The sequence below is a fragment of the Meriones unguiculatus genome, chromosome X, assembly GCF_030254825.1.
Source record: "Meriones unguiculatus strain TT.TT164.6M chromosome X, Bangor_MerUng_6.1, whole genome shotgun sequence".
Taxonomy (NCBI): Eukaryota; Metazoa; Chordata; class Mammalia; order Rodentia; family Muridae; genus Meriones; species Meriones unguiculatus.
In genome coordinates, this window is record NC_083369.1 from 33052014 (window position 1) to 33070415 (window position 18402).

The 18402-nt window shown below is 38.3% G+C and overlaps 1 protein-coding gene across 1 annotated transcript in view; it reads left to right on the forward strand.

Annotated features, from left to right (window-relative positions):
- Positions 1–15840, forward strand: part of Ccnb3 (cyclin B3) — a gene marked incomplete at its 5' end in the record, with an annotated part of 58383 nt that extends 42543 nt beyond the window's left edge. Inside the window, 4 exon segments of the mRNA XM_060374629.1 lie at positions 1581–1736; positions 2459–2608; positions 15412–15542; positions 15759–15840. Of these exon segments, the coding sequence (XP_060230612.1) occupies positions 1581–1736; positions 2459–2608; positions 15412–15542; positions 15759–15840 (519 nt within the window).
- Between the last annotated feature and the right edge of the window lie 2562 nt (positions 15841–18402).

Below are 18402 nucleotides of genomic sequence, written 5' to 3' on the forward strand. Positions count from 1 at the left end.
ATATCCTCTTACAAGGGCTCTGTCATATTTATAAGGTTGGATTTAAGCTCATCTTCTTTTGCTTCAGTTGTGTCAAGGTATCCTGGGCTTTCTGTAGGAGAGTTGGGTTCTGGTGCTGCCATATTACCCGGGCTCTTGTTTATTGTGTTCTTATGCTGCTCTTTAGCCATCTGGTTGACACTGCAGGCTGTGTCCCAGGTGGGTCTTGCAAGCAGGAGAAAGGCTAAGCAGAGTCTAACGTCACTATTCCTGGGGTCAGCAGGCCTCCTCCAGAGGGAAGATCATGGAGCTGGCATGAGGAGAGGCAGTGTGCAGTTCACTTCTGCAGGCTGTGTCCCCTGGCAGGCAGGAGAATGGTTGGGCAGGGTGTAACCTTAAATAATAAAAATTTAATTCAAACATACTTACGTTATTTACCCACTTCCTTTCCTTCCTCCATCCCCTAACCCTCCAGAAAACCCTCTTACTTCACTTCAGAATCATGGCCTCTTTTTCATTGATTACTATTGTTTATATATATACACACTTAAATAGAAAAATACAACATTCTGAGTTGTATGATGCTTGTTTGTACATGATTTTAGGCTGACTACTTGGTATAGGATAACAAAATAAGGGGATCATCCCTGAGGAAGACTAAATCTTCTCTTTTCAGCAGTTATTGTGTTGAAATGGAGCCTGTGAGCTTTCTTCCTTCCACATTAACATGTTTGTTAGTATTATTGTTCAAGTTTGATTTAAGTAGTCATATTGTTAAGATTTCATGGGTATCTGTTCATTTAGGAGACACATCTCACAGCAGTTTTCCTTGTCTTCTGTCTCTTACAAATCTTGTCATGCCTCCTTCCACAATATTCCCCGAACTTTATGTGCAGGTGGCATGTTGTAGTTATACCAACTAGGGGTGGATACCCTATGAATATTTGATTTCCATGTCTTGACCATTTATGTTTTTTTTTTTCTGGAATGCTCTCCACCTGCTGCAAAGACAAGCTTCTTTGATGAAAGTTGGGAATTACCCTTATCTGTAGCTATAGGGATCAATTTTAGAATGCAGTTAGGAGTTACCCTGGTTTAGTGAAGCAGCAGTCGTAGGTTCTTTTCTAGGATCAGTAACCTCGCTAGCCCTGGGAAGTTGGCTAGGTTTCCAGTAAGCAGACATGATTTTCTTCCTGTTGAGGGACCCTTAAGTCTAATTAGACAGCTGTTGGTTACAAAAAAACCATTCTGAGTTCTGATTCTCACCCAACAGGAAGGCACACTCCTGCTCTCAGATGCTGTGGCACAGTAGACTGAAATTAGCATTGTAAGAGACCATAACATTTAGCCCTGTCCTCTGCCTGATGTTGCTACAGGTTAGGGTTAGGCCACTAGTCTCATTTATCTGTTTTATTTTTTTTTCTTTCTGTTGAGCCAGTAAAATAAACTAAAACTGGCTTTCAGATCTGCCCTGAAAGTCTATTTCTGGAAATATGGTTAACTCCTATTTATCTTCCACTCTTCTCCCCTTTTTCCTTCTATCATAATTAGAAACTAAAAAGATGTCTATATGGATGATTGTGTCTCCTTTCCATCCACAGGAATCCTATCCACCTAATCTGCCAAAGTTCCTTTATATTTGTGAAGATCTTTATCATCAGAATGAGATGATTTCCTTGGAAGTCAGCATCCTGAAAACCCTCAACTTTGACATCAATATTCCTACTGCATATGCTTTTCTGCGTAGATATGCTTCGGTAACGGGGGGAGACACAGCTTAGATATTTTGAGTTCTAGATTAATCTTTTCTATATCCAAAGTTGCTGGCAGTCTTCTTGGTGAAAGATTGTTCATCAGATACTTGGAGTGGGGAAAATAATAGATTTCTGTGGTGTACCTATAAGGTTTTCAGGTAAGGACAACGTAGGGGATGAGGTAAAAATATTCCTTGATCAGGAGAGGATGCATACATCTGGAGGAAATGTTGACAATATTCTTTTTCTTAGTTGAATATTGGTTATATATTATATAATTATATTGCTTATAATTATTCATTATATCCTGAAATTGTTTTGTATATGTTTTTATGTGTGTTATAAGTTAATTTTTTTTTCAAACATAAGAAGGAAGGGAATGTTTTGGAGCGTGAAACATATGCTACTGTAGGACTATATGCATGGTCACAGTTGGGAGACTATGACCCTTCAAAGGATGATTATTAGAGCAAGGAGACTGAAAGAGTAGACATTGGGTAATTTAGGAGCCTTAAAAATAGCAAATTCCCATTTCAGTATCAGAATATTCTTCTAGATTGTCTACACTTTTGTAGGTAGGAGTCTGCAAAACGGGTCATGGTAGGAAAAGTCCATTGTTCAAGTAGAGAGCCATGTGGACTGGGGAGAGATAACTTGAAAGGGATTCTTCTGCCTGCTACGGTGTTTCTGAATTGACTGTTAACCACTCTTCTTATTTCCTTTAGTGTATCAGTGCTAGCATGAAGACCCTAACCTTGTCCCGCTTCATCTGTGAGATAACCCTGCAGGAATATGAGTATATCCAAGAGAAGCCTTCAAAGCTAGCTGCAGCCTCCTTCGTCTTAGCCCTCTACATGAGGAATCTCGACAATTGTGTAAATGGATTGGGCGGCTCAGTTGCTAAAGCATGATGTTCTAAGTTCTCATATAAAAAGCTACACATAGCCATTCTTGATTGCACCCCTAGTCAGTGTGTAGGAGAGGGAGGTGGGAGTTGTCAAAACAAGGAAATCATTGGAAACTTGCTGGCTGCTAGCCTGGCTCAAGGTTCAATGAGACAATAGAGCAGGACACCTGACATTCTTCTCTGGCCCGTGCATGTATACACACAGGTAGATTAACACACACACACACACACACACACAGACAGACCCCAAAAATACTTGGGGCAAATACTCATGGTGAATGGAGATGGGGTGCAAATGAGGACTCTGTGAAGTTCATGTCACAAAACTCCTCTATTTCTGTGGCTTCTTTAACGACTGAGCAATGTATGGACAAGGTTTTCTACAGTGAAGGCTTTCAATTATTTATTGAGTTGTCCTTAGCCCCAATACGATAACACTCTTTGCTACAAAGAAAGCCTGGTCGAAAAGCCAAACTTACAAAACAGACCAATGTGAAGTTACTCTGTCTGTCATAGGAGCCGTGGTATGCTTGCTTGCTATTTATTACACCCAATCCATTTCTGTCCTTTGCAGTCTTAGAAGGACTGGATTTGTAAAGGTCTTGTTGGACTAGGGTTTGAGAAGCACTGACCTGGAGACTATAGAATAGTAAAAGGATCTGTCCACGTGTGTAACAGGACATACCTATGGTGCTATCCTTTGAAGTAGAAATCATTCAAACACTTGTAACCACCTGTAGTTAAAAGTCATACTTGATACTTTCCTCATTTTTATAAAATATTGTAGAGAAAAGTAACTATAGAGAAGTTTGAATTCTTATAAGATACCACATTCTTATAAAATATGGTAACAATGCCCTTCTTAAACCATATTTAAGGCCTCCTATCTAGAAGTTCTGAACCACTCTTGATGAGCAAACTTTTGAATGCTGAGAATATACCACATATACAGTTCGGTGAACCTGCACCGAATGTATTTACTTTTTTCTAGCAGTTTTGGTGTTTCAAGTTTCTGTTAATCTTTTGTGTTCTAAGTAGATTAAGATAAAATCCCAAGGTTGTTTTATTTGCATTTCCTTAATTACTAAGGATGCTCAATATTTTTTGGAAGTTTCTTAGCTATTTTTTTCTTCTTTTGCGAACTCGCATTTTTTGAGTTTGTTTTTTACTATTTTTTTTACTTATTTACATAATCTAGATGTTAATCTTCTGTTAGAGGTATAGCTGGCAAAAGATTTTCTTTCATTCCAAGAAGTGGGTTTCCTCTTCTTCCAGCTGATTACTTTTTTATGTATGCAAAAGCCTTTTAGTTTTATGGAGTCCTACTTGTCTGGCCTTAATTCTTGGGCAAATGGAGTCCTATTGAGGAAGTCCTTTCCTACACCTATATCATACAGAGTACTGCCTATATTTTATTCTTGAAGTTTCAGTATTCTAGACATTTAGGTCTTTGATCCATTTGGAGTTAGAATTTTGGGCAAGGTGATAGGTATGAGCATAAATTTATTCCTTTTCATGTGGATATACAGTTTTCCCAGAATCATTTATTGAAGATGTTTTCTTTTCTCTGGCTTACATTTTTTGGTATCTTTGACAAATGTTCAGTGGCTGAAATTATGTGTACTCATGTTTATGTCATCAATTTTGTTATTGGTCTACATGTCTGTTTGTACTAGTATCATATTGATTTTGTTACTATGGCTTTGTAATATATCTTAGTATCTGGAATATAATTCTTCCAACAGTTCTTTTTCTCAGGATCATTTTGGCTATCTGTGGTCTTTTGTGGTTCCATATGAATTTGTTGTTTTGTTTTTTCTATTTCTGTGAAGGAGGAGATGGAGATTTTGATTGGGATTGCACTAAATCTATAAATAGCTTTGGTAAAATGGCTTGTTTTCACAAAATTAATTCTACCAATCTATGAGTATGAGATATCGTTCTATTTTCTATTGTCTTTTTCTGTCTCTTTCTTTAAAGGTTTAAAATTTTCATTGTAGAATTCCTTTACTTCATCGATGATTACGTTTATTCCTAGATATTTTATTTTCTTTCAAGTCATTATGAATAAGATTATCCATAATCTCATTCTCTGTATGTTTGCGGGTATGTTAGAAAAACTACTGATTTGTGAAAGTTGATTCTGTATTGTACCACATTGATAAATTTATTTAACATTTTTAGAAGTTTTCTGGGAGAATTTTTAGGGTCTCTAATATATACTATTATCTCATCTGCAAATAAGGGTACTTTGACATTTTATTTCTGAAACTACATATCTTTAATGTTTCTTCTCTTGTCTTATTACTCCAGCTAGGGTCTCATTCTTGACTCTAGTGAGATTGCTTCAAGTGTTTCTTCATTTGGAATGATGATGGCTGTGGGTTTCTTACATATAGCTTTTATTGTATTGAAGTATGTTCTCTCTATCCCTACAATCTCTAAGACAGTGTTTTTGCGACCCCAACCATAAATTTATTTTCACTACTACTTCATAACTGTAATTTTGTTACTATTATGGATAGTAGTTAAATATCTGATATGCAGGATATCTGATAATGCAGTCCCTGTGAAAGGGTCATTCAATCCTCCCAAAGGGGCCTTGACAGTTTGAGAACTGCTGCTCTAGGACTTTTATCCTGAAGATGTGTTGGATTTGTCAAAGGCATTTCCAGCATTAATTGACATGCAAATGTTGAACAATCCTTTCATTTCAGGAATAAGTCATATTTGGTCATGATGTGTGATGCTTTTTATGTATGTCTGTATTCTTTTGTTCATCAGGGAGAGTGGCTTTTTATTTCATATTTATCTGGTTTGTGTACTAGAGTGTTACTGGCTTCATAGAAGGAATTTGGCAGTGCCCCTTATATTTCCATTTTTTGAATACTTGAAAAAGGTTTAGTTGTAGATCTTCTTTGAATGTCTGATAGAATTCTGTTGGTGAATACATGTGGCTCTGAACCTTTTTTTTTTTTTAATCTGGGAGGCTTTTTTTACTATTTTGATTTCTCATTGGTTGTGGGTCTTTTCGAGTTGTTGAATTTTTGGTTTAATTATGGTAGTTTGACTAAATATAGAAATTCACCCATTTGTTTTAAAATTTCCAGCTTAATAGAGCACAGGTTTTTAAAATATTTCCCTACAACTTTCAGAATTTCTGTGCTGTCCATTATATTATTTCCCTCTTCATATCTGACTTTGTTAATTTGGGTCCTTTCTTTATTTTGATTAGTTGCTTTAAGGGCTTGTCAATCTTCTTTATTTTCTCAAACAAACAAGCAAACAAAAACAAAAAACTGGGTCTTAGTTTTGGTGACTATTTGTTTTGTTTTCTTTTTTCTAGTTCAGTGGTTTTTGCTCTGATTATTATTATTATTATTTTTACCATTGACTTTTTGGTTTTAGTTTGTTTTATTTCTACAAAATTTGAGTTGTATATGTAAGCTATTTCTTTGTACTTTTTCTGTTTTTTTTGTTATTTTTTTGTTGTTGTTGTTTTGCTTTTTAAAGATGTAGACACTTACTGCTATAAATTACCCTTCCAGGACTACTTTCATTGTGCCCCAGAGGTTTTTCTTGTGTTATGTTTCCATTTATATTTAGTCCTAAGATGTTTTTTTTCTTTTTTGGTTTTTTCTTCTTTGACCAAGAAAGCTACTCATCATTCAGCAATGAGTAGCTTAATGTGCATGTCTTTGTATATTTACTAAAGATCTTTTTTTTTATTTTTTGCTGTCAATTTTAAGTTTTATTTCATTGTGGTCAGATAGGTTATTCCTAGATATTTTATTTTCTAGGAGTAATTTAAATCATTCTGAATTTTTTGAAATATTTTAATATAATTTCTTTATTTGTTGCAATTTATTCACTTTGTATCCCAGCTGTAGCACCCACCCTTTTCCCTTCCAAATCCCACCATCCCTCCCTCATTTCCTCCCATACCCCTTCCTCAGTCCACTGATGAGGGAGGTCCTCCTCCTCTTTTATCTGACCCTAGGCTACTAGGTCTCATCAGGACTGTCTTTCATAGTCTTATTATGTGGCCTGGTAAGTATCAATCACAAAAAAAGACCCCTGGGCATTTTTTTTCTTCTATTGCTCTCCTTGTGGAGCTCCAGACCCTTCCAGGTCTAGCTATCTCCCCCTTCTTTCATAAGATTACCTACACTCTACCCAAATTTTGGCTATGAGTCTCAGCTTCTGCTTTAATATCCTGCAGGGTAGAGTATTTCAGAGGCCTTCTGTGGTAGGTTCCTGTCTTGTTCCTGGTTTTGACTTTCTTCTGATGTCTACCCCATTTGCCTTTCTGAATGAGGATTGAGCATCTTACCCAGCGTCCTCCTTCTTACTCAGCTTCTTTAGGTGTACAAATTTTAGTAGGTTTTCCTATATTATGTGTCTAATATCCACTTATAAGTGAGTATATACCATGTGTGTCTTTCTGTTTCTTGGATACCTCACTCAGGATGATCTTTTCTTCTTTTTTTTTAATTTTATTTTTTTCTTATCAGTTACATTTTATTAACTCTGTATCCCAGGCGTGTCCTGCTCCCTCATTTCCTCCCAATCCCACCCCCCCCTCTGTCATCTCCACCGTGCCCCTTTCCAAGTCCATTGTTGGGGGGGACCTCCTCCCCATTCATCTGATCCTGTTTTATCAGGTATCTTCAGGACTGGCTGCAAAGCCCTCCTCTGTGGCCTAACAGGACTGTTCCTCCTTTGGGGGGTGGGGAGGTCAAAGAGCCAGTCATTGAGTTCCTGTTGGAAATAGTCCTTGTTCCCCTCATTATGGGAAACAATTGGTTATTGTACTACCACAGGCTACATCTGAGCAGAGGTTTATATCCATACATGGTCCTTGGTTGAATGTCAGTCTCAGAAAAGACCCTGTGCCCAGGTATATTTGGTCCTTGTGGAGCTCCTATCCTTTCCCCATCATACTAACTCCCCTTCTTTCATATGATTCCCTGTACTCTGCCAAAGGTTTGGTCATGAGTCTTTGTATCTGCTTTGAAAATACTACTAGGTAGAGACTTTCAGATGCGCTCAGTAGACTCCTGTCATATGTTCAATGCACATCCCATCTGTCTTTATAAACGAGGATTGATCATCTTACCCCATGTCTGCTCTCTTTATTATCTTTTTTAGGTGTATAGATTTCATTATGTTTATCATATCTTATAGGTCTATATAAGTGAGTATATACCGTGTTTGTCTTTCTCCTTCTGGGATATTTCACTCAGAATGATCTTTTCTAGATCCCACCATTTGTCTGCAATTTTCATGATTTCCTCCTTTTTGATTGCTGAGTAGTATTCCATTGTGTAAAAATACCACAATTTCTGTACCCATTCCTCCGTTGATGGACATCTGGGTTGTTTCCAGGTTCTGGCTATTACAAATAAAGCTGCTATAAACATGGTTGAGCAAGTATCCCTTTTGTGTACTTGAACGAACTTTGGGTATATACCTAGCAGTGGTATAGCTGGGTCTTGAGGAAGCACTATTCCTAATTGTCTTAGAAAGCGCCAGATAGCTTTCCAGAGTGGTTGTACCAGTTTACATTCCCACCAGCAGTGGAGGAGGGTTCCCCTTTCTCCACAACCTCTCCAGCATGTGTTGTCGCTTGAGTTTTTCATCTTGGCCATTCTGATGGGTGTAAAGTGGTATCTCAGGGTTGTTTTGATTTGCATTTCCCTGATGGCTAATGAGGATGAGCATTTCTTTAAGGGTTTTTCTGCCATTCGATATTCCTCTATCGAGAATTCTCTGTTTAGCTCTGTTCCCCATTTTTTAATTGGATTACTTGGTTTGCTGCTTTTCAGCTTCTTTAGTTCTTTGTATATACTGGATATTAGTCCTCTGTCAGATAAAGGGTTAGTGAAGATTCTTTCCCAATGTGTAGGCAGTCGTTTTGTTTTGATGACACTATCCTTTGCTTTACAGAAGCTTTTCAGTTTCATGAGGTCCCATTTATTGATTGTTGCTCTTAGAGCCTGTGCTGTTGGTGTTCTGTTCAGGAAGTTTTCTCCTGTACCAATGAGTTCTAGGGTATTCCCCACTCTTTTTTCTAGCTGATTTAATGTGTCTGGTTTTATATTGAGGTCTTTGATCCACTTGGACTTCAGTTTTGTGCAGGGTGATAAGTATGGATCTATTTGCATTTTTCTACATGTAGACATCCAGTTGGACCAGCACCATTTGTTGAAGATGTTATCTTTTTTCCATTGTATGGTTTTGGCATCTTTGTCAAAAATCAGGTGTCCATAAGTGTGTGGGTTTATTTCTGGGTCTTCTGTTCGGTTCCATTGATCTACCATTCTGTTTCTATGCCAGTACCATGCAGTTTTTATTACTGTTGCTCTATAGTACAGCTTGAGATCAGGGATGGAAATACTTCCAGAAGATCTTTTATTGTAGAGGATTGTTTTAGCAATTCTGGGTTTCTTGTTACTCCATACGAAGTTGAGAATTTTTCTTTCCAGGTCTGTAAAGAATTGTGTTGGCAATTTGATAGGAATTGCATTAAATCTGTAGATTGCTTTTGGTAAGATGGCCATTTTTACTATGTTAATCCTGCCAAGCTATGAGCATGGGAGATCTTTCCATCTTCTCATATCTTCTTCTAAATCTTTCTTTAGAGACTTGAAATTTTTTTCATACAAGCCTTTGACTTGCCTGGTTAGGGTTACAACAAGGTACTTTATGTCATTTGTGGCTATTGTGAAGGGTGTTGTTTCCCTAATTTCTTTCTCAGCCCTTTTGTCTTTTGTATACAGGAGGGCTACTGATTTGTTTTTTGTTTTTTTTTTTTTTTTTTTTTTTTTTTTTTTAGTTAATTTTGTATCCGGCCACTTTACTGAAGGTGTTTATCAGCTGTAGGAGTTTCCTGGTAGAGTTTTTGGGGTCACACACGTATACTATCATATCATCTGCAAATAGTGATACTTTGACTTCTTCCTTTCCAATCTGTATCCCCTTGATCTTCTTCAACTGTCTAAGTGCTCTAGCAAGGACTTCCAGCACTATGTTGAAGAGATATGGAAAGAGTGGGTAGCCTTGTCTTGTCCCTGCTTTCAGTGGGATTGCTTTAAGTTTCTCTCCATTCACTTTGTTGTTGGCTATCGGCTTGTTGTATATCACCTTTACTATGTTTAGATAAGTGCCTTGTATCCCTGATCTCTCCAATACTTTAAACATGAATGGATGTTAGATTTTGGCAAATGCTTTTTCAGCATCTAGGGAGATTATCATGTGGTTTTTTTCTTTCAGTTTGTTAATATGGTGGATCACATTGATGGATTTCCGTATATTGAACCACCCCTGCATACCTGGGATGAAGCCTACTTGGTCATAGTGGATAATATCTTTGATGTGTTCTTGGATTCAGTTTGCAAGTATTTTAAGTATTTTTGCATCAATGTTCATAAGGGAGATTGGACTGAAATACTCTTTCTTTGTTGAGTCTTTGTGAGGTTTAGGTACCAAGGTGATTGTGGCTTCATAGAATGAGTTTGTAATGTTCCTTCTGTTTCTATTTTGTGGAATAGTTTGAAGAGAATTGGTGTTAGCTCTTCTTTGAAGGTCTGGTAGAATTCTGTGCTGAAGCCATCTGGTCCTGGGCTTTTTTTGGTTGGGAGACTTTTGATGACCGCTTCTATTTCTTTGGGGGATATAGGACTATTTAATTGATTTACCTGGTCCTGATTCAGCGTTGGTAAGTCAAATTGATTAAGAAAATTGTTCATTTCATTTAGATTTTCAAATTTTGTGGCATATAGACTTTTGAAGTAAGTCCTAATGATTGTTTGGATTTCCTCAGTGTCTGTAGTTATATCCCCCTTTTCATTTCTGATTTTGTTGGTTTGGGTGGTGTCTCTCTGCCTTTTAGTTATCTTGGCTAAGGGTTTGTCTATCTTGTTGATTTTCTCAAAGAACCAGCTCTTGGTTTCATTGATTCTTTGAATTGTTTTGTTTCTAATTGATTGATTTCAGCCCTGAGTTTGATTATTTCCAGCCATCTACTCCTCTTTGGTGTGTCTGCTTCTTCTTTTTCTAGGGTTTTTAAGTGAGCCATTAGGGTGCTTGAATGAGCTGTCTCGAATTTCTTCTTGAAGGCACTTAGTGTTATGAACTTTCCTCTTAGCACTGCTTTCATTGTGTCCCACAAGTTTGGGTATGTTGTGTCTTCATTTTCATTGAGTTCTAGGAAGACTTTAATTTCTTTCTTTATTTCTTCCCTGACCCAGCTGTCATTTAGTAACAAGTTGTTCAGTTTCCATGTGTGTGTAGGCTTTTTGCTATTTCTGTTATTGTTGAGGTCCACCTTTATTCCATGGTGATCAGACAAGATACAAGGGATTATTTCAATCTTCTTGTATCTGATGAGGCTTGCTTTGTGACCCACTATATGGTCTATTTTGGAGAAGGTTCCTTGAGGTGCTGAGAAGAAGGTAAATTCTTTTGTGTTTGGGTGTAAAGTTCTGTAAATGTCTGTTAGGCTGTTAGGTCCATTTGATTCATGACCTCTGTCAGAGACATTGTTTCTTTGTTTAATTTCTGTTTTGTTCACCTGTCCCTTGTTGAGAGTGGGGTGTTGAAGTTTCCCACTATTAATGTGTGGGGATCTATATGTGGTTTAAATTTTATCAATGTTTCTTTAACAAATGTGGGTGCTCTTATATTTGGGGCATAGATGTTCAGGATTGTGATGTCTTCCTTGTGGAATTTTCCTTTGATGAGTATGAAGTGTCCTTCCCCATCTCTTTTTATTAATTTTGGTTGAAAGTCTATTTTGTCAGATATTAGAATGGCTACTCCTGCTTGCTTCTTGCATCCATTTGCTTTAAAAGCCATCTTCCATCCCTTTACCCTCAGGTAATGTCTATCTTTGTGCCTTAGGTGTGTTTCCTGTATGCAACAGATTGCTGGGTTTTGTTTACGTATCCATTCTGTTAATCTGTGCCTTTTTATTGGCGAGTTGAGTCCATTGATGTTGAGAGAGATTAATGACCAGTGGCTGTTAGATCCCTTGATTTTGATGTTGGCTGTGGTCATAAGGTCGTGTGCTTTGTTGCTTTTTGTTTTACTGTAGTAAGGTTAATTATTTCCTGTGTTTTCTTGAAAGAAGCTAATTTTTTGGGGGTTGTATTTTCCCTTCCAGTGTCTTCTGTAATGCTGGATTTGTGTGTAGGTATTGTTGAAATTTCTTTTTGTCATTGAATATCTTATTTTCTCCATCTATGAGGGCTGATAGCTTTGCAGGGTATAGTAGCCTGCGCTGACATCTGTGTTCTCTTAGGGTCTGCATGATATCCGTCCAGGCCCTTCTGGCTTTCATAGTCTCTGTTGAAAAGTCAGGTGTGATTCTAATGGGTTTGCCATTATATGTTACTTGACTTTTTCCCCTTGTGGCTTTTAGTATTTTTTTCTTTGTTCTGTATACTTACTGTTTTGATTATTATGTGGCAGGAGGATTTTCTTTTCTGGTCAAATTTGTTGGGTGTTTGTAAAGCCTCATGTATTCTTATTGGCCTCTCCTTTAACTTGGGGAAATTTTCTTCAATGATTTTGTTGAAAATATTTTCTGGGCCTTGGAGAAGGGCGTCTTCTTTTTCTTCTTTACCTATTATTCTTAGGTTTTTTCTTTTCATATTGTCTTGGATTTCTTGGACGGTCAGTGTCAGGAATTTTTTGGATTTAACATTTTCTTTGACAGATACATCAATTTCTTCCATTGTATCTTCTACACCTGAGATTCTTTCTTCCATCTCTTGTAGTCTGTTGGTTATGCTTACCTCTGTAGTTCCTGTTTTCTTCCCTAGATTCGTCCTCTCCATTATTTCCTCCATTTGTATTTTCTTTAATTTTTCCAATTCTATCTTCAGCTCTTGAGTTGTTTTGTTTACTTCCTTCACCTGTCTGATTGTACTTTCCTGTTTTTCTTTTATTTCCTTCAACTCTGTTTCATTTATTTCATTCAGTGCTTTAAGCATTTCCTTTCTAAATTCCATAAACTGGCTGCAACTTCCTCTATTTCTTTAAGGATGGCAATATTCTGTTTGAGTTTATCTTCCTCTATGTCTTTATGTATCTTGTTTGTTTCCTCTGTTATCATCTTCATGAGCATAGATGTTAGGTCATCTTCTTGGATTTCAGTTATGGTGGGGTGTCCAGGGCTACTTTCCCCTGGGTAACTGGGTTCTGGAGATGCCATATTGCTCTGTCTTTTGTTGCTTGAGCTTTTATGCTGGCCTCTACCCATTGTGTTATCTTAGGTGTTTGGGGTTATTTTCTGGTAATTCCTGGGAATTCTGTGGTGGAGAGAATCCCCTTGGAAGAAAGCTGTTTTTTCCTGAAGGAAGTCTTCTCAGCTTTTTGGGTATAGTCCCTGGATGGCTGGCGTTTTTTCAGGAGTTGCTGCTGCTCACCTCAGGGATAGCGACCTGAGTGGTAACTGTGGTCTTTGTTAGTCGAGAGGGTTCTCCTCTTACCCAGGGAAGTCTTGAGGACAGCTGCCCTGATTCTGGGTTTCTTGCTGTAAATTTAATGATCAGCTGCTGTGACCCAGTTGGACATCAAGCGCGCAGCAACTGTTTGTGCCTGTGTCTGGAGCACAGCTGAGTGATGGCGGCTCGGCCCAGCTGTCTGCGAGACTTTTTCCAGGGAAGGATTGGGTGATTTAAGTCAGTATAGTTTCCTTCCTTCCTTGTGTATTCTCTGGAGACAGGGACTCCCAGTCTTCTTTTATGCCCTGGGGCTCACCGCTCCATCTCCACCAGCTAGCTGGTGCACAGAAACTGCCTGTGTCTGCCTTTCCGACCTTTGGGAGCCTGGGCGTCTGCCTAAACTGGGTAATTTTCCTGAGACCTTTTCGGCATGGGGGTGTCGGCGTGGGGGTGAGTGCTCTGAGATCAGACCAGCCGTTTCCCTCCCTGTGTGTTTGCACCGGACAGTGAAACTCATTCGCTGGTGCCCTGGTGCCCACAGTTGTATCTCAGGTGGCGAATCAGGCACGCAGGCAGGCAGGGCTCTGTGCTGGAGCCTGGGTCCCTGGCTCTGGCTCCGGGCTGGCTCCTGGGGCGCCTTCATAACCCGAGTCTTTTCCAGGGGATGTCTGGGTGACCTAAGGTTGGTCCCAATCGTTTCCTGCACCGTTGGGTTATCTCTCGACTGAAAATTCCAGTCTCTGGTAGTGTGGTGCACAGGGTTCAGTCTGGGACTGTGACTAGAGACCCTGGCTTATGGCTCTTGGCTGGGGCTGGTGGCCAAGAGTCTGGCCTGGCAGAACCAGGATCTCTTCAGCGGTTTAGCCGTGTGAGTTAAAAGCTGATTGAATCCCCCACCGTGGGGTATCCTCTCACCTGGGAAACAGAATCGCCTGTGTTTTATCGCTTTGAGTTCTGATTGTTGGTCACTGTGCCGATCCTGCTGTGCTGCTGCTCGGAATGAGAGTCCTCCTGGTACCGCCATCTTGCCCCGCCTCCCCCAGTAGTAATTTTTAAATGAAATTGTAAAACCCCAGGGTTTGATGCATATTTAGGATAGTAATGTCTTCTTGGTTCACTGTTCTCTTGATTAGAATTGTTCCTCTTTATATCTTCTGATTACTTTTAGTGTGGAGTCTATGCTGCCAGATATTAGGATAGCAATGTCTCCTTGCTTCCTGGTCCAGCTCGATTAGAGTACTTTTGTGCATCTTTACTTTAAAGTGGTGGCTATCTTTAAAGATAAAATGTGTTTCTTGAAAACAATAGACAGGTGGATTCGGTTGTTTGTTCTGTTCAGCCAACCAATGTCTTTTGATTGGAAAATTGTGGCTATTAATATTTATTTAATGTTATTTTTGAAGTGAGAGAGAGAGAGAATTGGGGTCATTGTGTTGTTGATTTTTGGCATTGTTTTGTGTTTTAATCGTACTTTGTTTCTTAGTAACTATGGCTTTTTATTTCTTTCCTGAGTTTCTTGGCTATGCTCATTGCTCTCTTCAGGTTGAAATATCTTTCTAGGTTTTCTTTAGATTTGGTATGTTGAAGATATTTTAAAAAGATATTTATATATTGAAAAGTCTGCTTTCTCCTTCAAGTATAGCAGATATTTTTTAAATATAGTCAAGGTTGGTGGTCATGGTCTTTCAGGAATTGGAAAGCATTACTTCAGGCTCTTCTAGTTTCCAGATTTTCAAATAACAGCTGAGAAGCCAGCTGTTATTCTCATAGGTCTTCCTTTATAAATGACTACAGTTTTTGTTTCTGTTTTGTTTTCCTTGCAGCTTTCAATACCTTTTAGTATCTCTTTCCTCCATTTTCTTATCATGTTTCACTACCCCCACACACACACACCTCAGAAGAGGTAATTTTTAAGCTCAGTCTTGAAAAATGAGTAGGAGCTTGTGTGAGGAGATATTTGATGTGGATAAAGTTTTAACTGAAAAGATGTAAAGGTACTAAAGAAATGAGTATGGTGTGTTTGGGGTAAAATTCCAAAATCTATTCCTTCTGTCTTTGGTAGAGTTTAGCTTTCATGAACACCTAGAATGAGAGCTACCATATAAGTGATAATATTTGGACATAATCATCTTGGAAGTTTATGTTTGAAACTCATTCTTTTAGATGTTAGCCTACAATTGTTAGTATTTATACTATGTGAGTCTTTGAGTATCTCCCCTGACTAAACCAGAGATGGGATGTTTGGACCTGAATAGCATACTCGGAGGTAAAGGGCATACTTTCAATAATAGAAGTTATTGTTCATTCTTATTTTTTTCAGGTTCCTATACTGGAAAATTACACTGGCTACCACATTGCTCAGCTTCACATCTTGGTCAGGAAGCTAAACCATTTGCTGGCCTGCCAACCCTTTTCTTGCCTCAAGAATGTGTATGAGAAGTATTCTGAAGAGTAAGTACCAAATTCCAGGTTTCATGAGAAACCTTTAAAACAGTGAGTCTAGACAAATCTCACTTAAAATACAGGATTCAGAAACTTTACACCTTCCTTTCTCCTCTACAGTTAAGGCCAGAAAGGAAACCAGGGGCTTTAATGTACCATGTCCTCTGTGGAATCTCTTTTGCTTTGGCTTATTTTCCTCTAAGCAGACGACTCTTCCTTTTGTAGGACCTTCTTTGAAGTTGCCAAAATCCCTCCTTTGAACAAGGAAAATCTAGACAGTATTTTGAATTCGGCATTACTCGGCTGAGGACCCCTGACAATACCTGTCAGTGCTGGGCAGACCTACACATAAGATGCACTTATTCATTTAACTTATGCTTGAAATTTTTCTTTTGTTAACTTTTCAATAGTATTTTTCTCGTTTTGTATTTTCCTAAAACTATAGTTGTGAATACTTAAATATTTTAAATTGTTCTATGAAAGAAAAGAAATTGTTGTTATAATTCTTTAAAAAATTAATAAAATGCAATGGTTACTAAAATGGTCCATGGCCCCTCTTATTGTTGAGGCACCTTATGTGTATCCTAAGAAGGTTATTTTCCAACCCAGTAAAGTCTGTTTCTGGATATAAATTATCGAATTTCCTTTTCTCTTTAGAGTTTTTCTCCTCAGAGGAAGAATAATTCACCTAGGTATGAACTGATAAGAGAGTTTATAAAAGGATGACCCTGGTGAATAGTACCCAGTTCAAGAAGAAGGGCCCCTGATTCTCCTCACCGGACAGAGTTAGAGCAACTGATAGTATAATAGAATAAATAGGTAGTTTCCATCTCAAATTCTTTATTTGCTTTAGCTTCAATAGAGAAAGATGGAGAAATAGGCCCTTTGAAAGGCAGCTCTTTACAGTCTAAATTTGAAAAAAATTTGTAGGGCACAGTGGAATCTTTCTTTTTTGAACTTTATCGTCTACTGTTGTGGGCTATTAATATTTATTGATTTATCTTTCAGTTAAGCAGCGGTTATTGCTAAACCAGGTGAATACCCAAATCACCACACAGAGACTAGTATTTATTTAATTAACCTAGAACATAATGCTGGGCAATAGTTACTAAACCTCCAATCCCTCATAATTTCCTACCATTCAGATTTCTCTGATTATACTTGCTTTCAGTCATATGTTAGGTCTTGTTCATCTTTCCCCATGGTTTGAAGTCCTCCCTTGTTGGTCTCTGTTCTCCTCCTCTTATTAGCTTCCTTCTCCTGCCCTCCATACTAGGATGTCCCACCCTATTCTCACCATTTGAAAGCACTGGCTAGTTGTTTAATTGGCCATTACAGAGAACAAATTGGTGGCATGTTTACACAAACTTGAGACAGGTGATGCATCACAATACAATGTCTGGAACAAAACCAGATAGTGGGGTAGAGAAATCAGCATTTGAATGAACAAGGGTAAATTGTATACATTCCACAAGAACATTATACCTATAGTCTACCAAAAGAAGACATTTCTAGTTATAAAATCAAGATTTTTCCATAAAAGTAAGCACCTACCATTTATCTATTCTGTCTTTGTAAAACTCTTGAGAAGTTTTCTCCCACCCTCACCCCCTTATCTCTGAGGTGATGTGTACTGAAACTGTTACTTCATTTGCTAGGAAAGGAATGAAACATTCCCTTTGCCAAGAGCTTTTCTTTTCAGTTCCTCCTCTAGCATTTTCCCACAGTCTGTCAAGTAGTATCTGCCACAGCAGAAGACTATTGGAACTCTTATCATTTTTTTTTTCTTTTCTGGTGGTACTTGTAACTGAACCTAAGTTTTCAGATAAGGTAGGCAAGTATGCTACCACTGAACTATGTTTTTAGGCCTTCTTTTCATTTTTGTTCATTTAGCCTTTTTTTTTTTTCATACATAGATGCTTTGACTTTTCTCTCCTATTTCTCCTAGACACCTGCCATCATGTCCCCTCCCACCTTCATGTCACTTCTCTGTTTTGTAACACAATTAGTCCAATTAGTCTTGCCTTCTGGAATTTTTACTATGTTGGCTTTATTTTGTACAGATTATATGCAAATAACCACAGTGTCCATGTCATGTTGAGAAGGCAGCATTTCATAGCACTCCTCCCCCATCCTCTGTCTCTTAGATTTGTTTTAATTTGTCTTCTGTGTGTTCCTGGAACCTTAATAGGTTTGAAATAGATGTCCCATTTAAGGATGAACATTTAACAGTCACTTTTTCTCAAAATGTTGACCAGTTGAGAGTAACTTCATGAACTGCTATCCATGGCAGAAAGAAGCTTCTCTGACTAAGATAGAGGGCAACATTAATCTATGGGTATGAACATACACGTTTAGAAGTCAGTTTGACATGTCTCTTTAGCAAACCAACAGTAGTAAGTTCTCCTCTAGTGGCTATGATTTTCTCATTAATAAGTTTTTGACTAGGTTTACAGTACTAAGTATGAGTGCTTTCCCTCATAGTAGACCTTAAATTCAATCAGAAAGTAGATGGTTATTCTATTAACAGCCATGCCATTGTTGCACCAGTGAGCATATATTGACTGGCAGGTTGATATTGTAGCACTCAAGAGTCACCAGTAAGTAATACCATTGATAACTTTTCCCCTTTTTATTTGTTATTACAAGTTATTCACTTTGTATCCCAGCTGTAGCCCCCTCCCTTATCTCCCAGTCCCACCCTCTCTCCCTTTTCTCCCCCTATATCCCTCCCCTTGTCCACTGATAGGAGAAGTCCTCCTCCCCTTCCATCTAACCCTAGCCTAACAGGTCTCATCAGGACTGGCTGCATTGTCTTCCTCTGTGTCTTGGTAAGGCTGCCCCCCCCCCCCCGCAAGGGAAAGGTGAT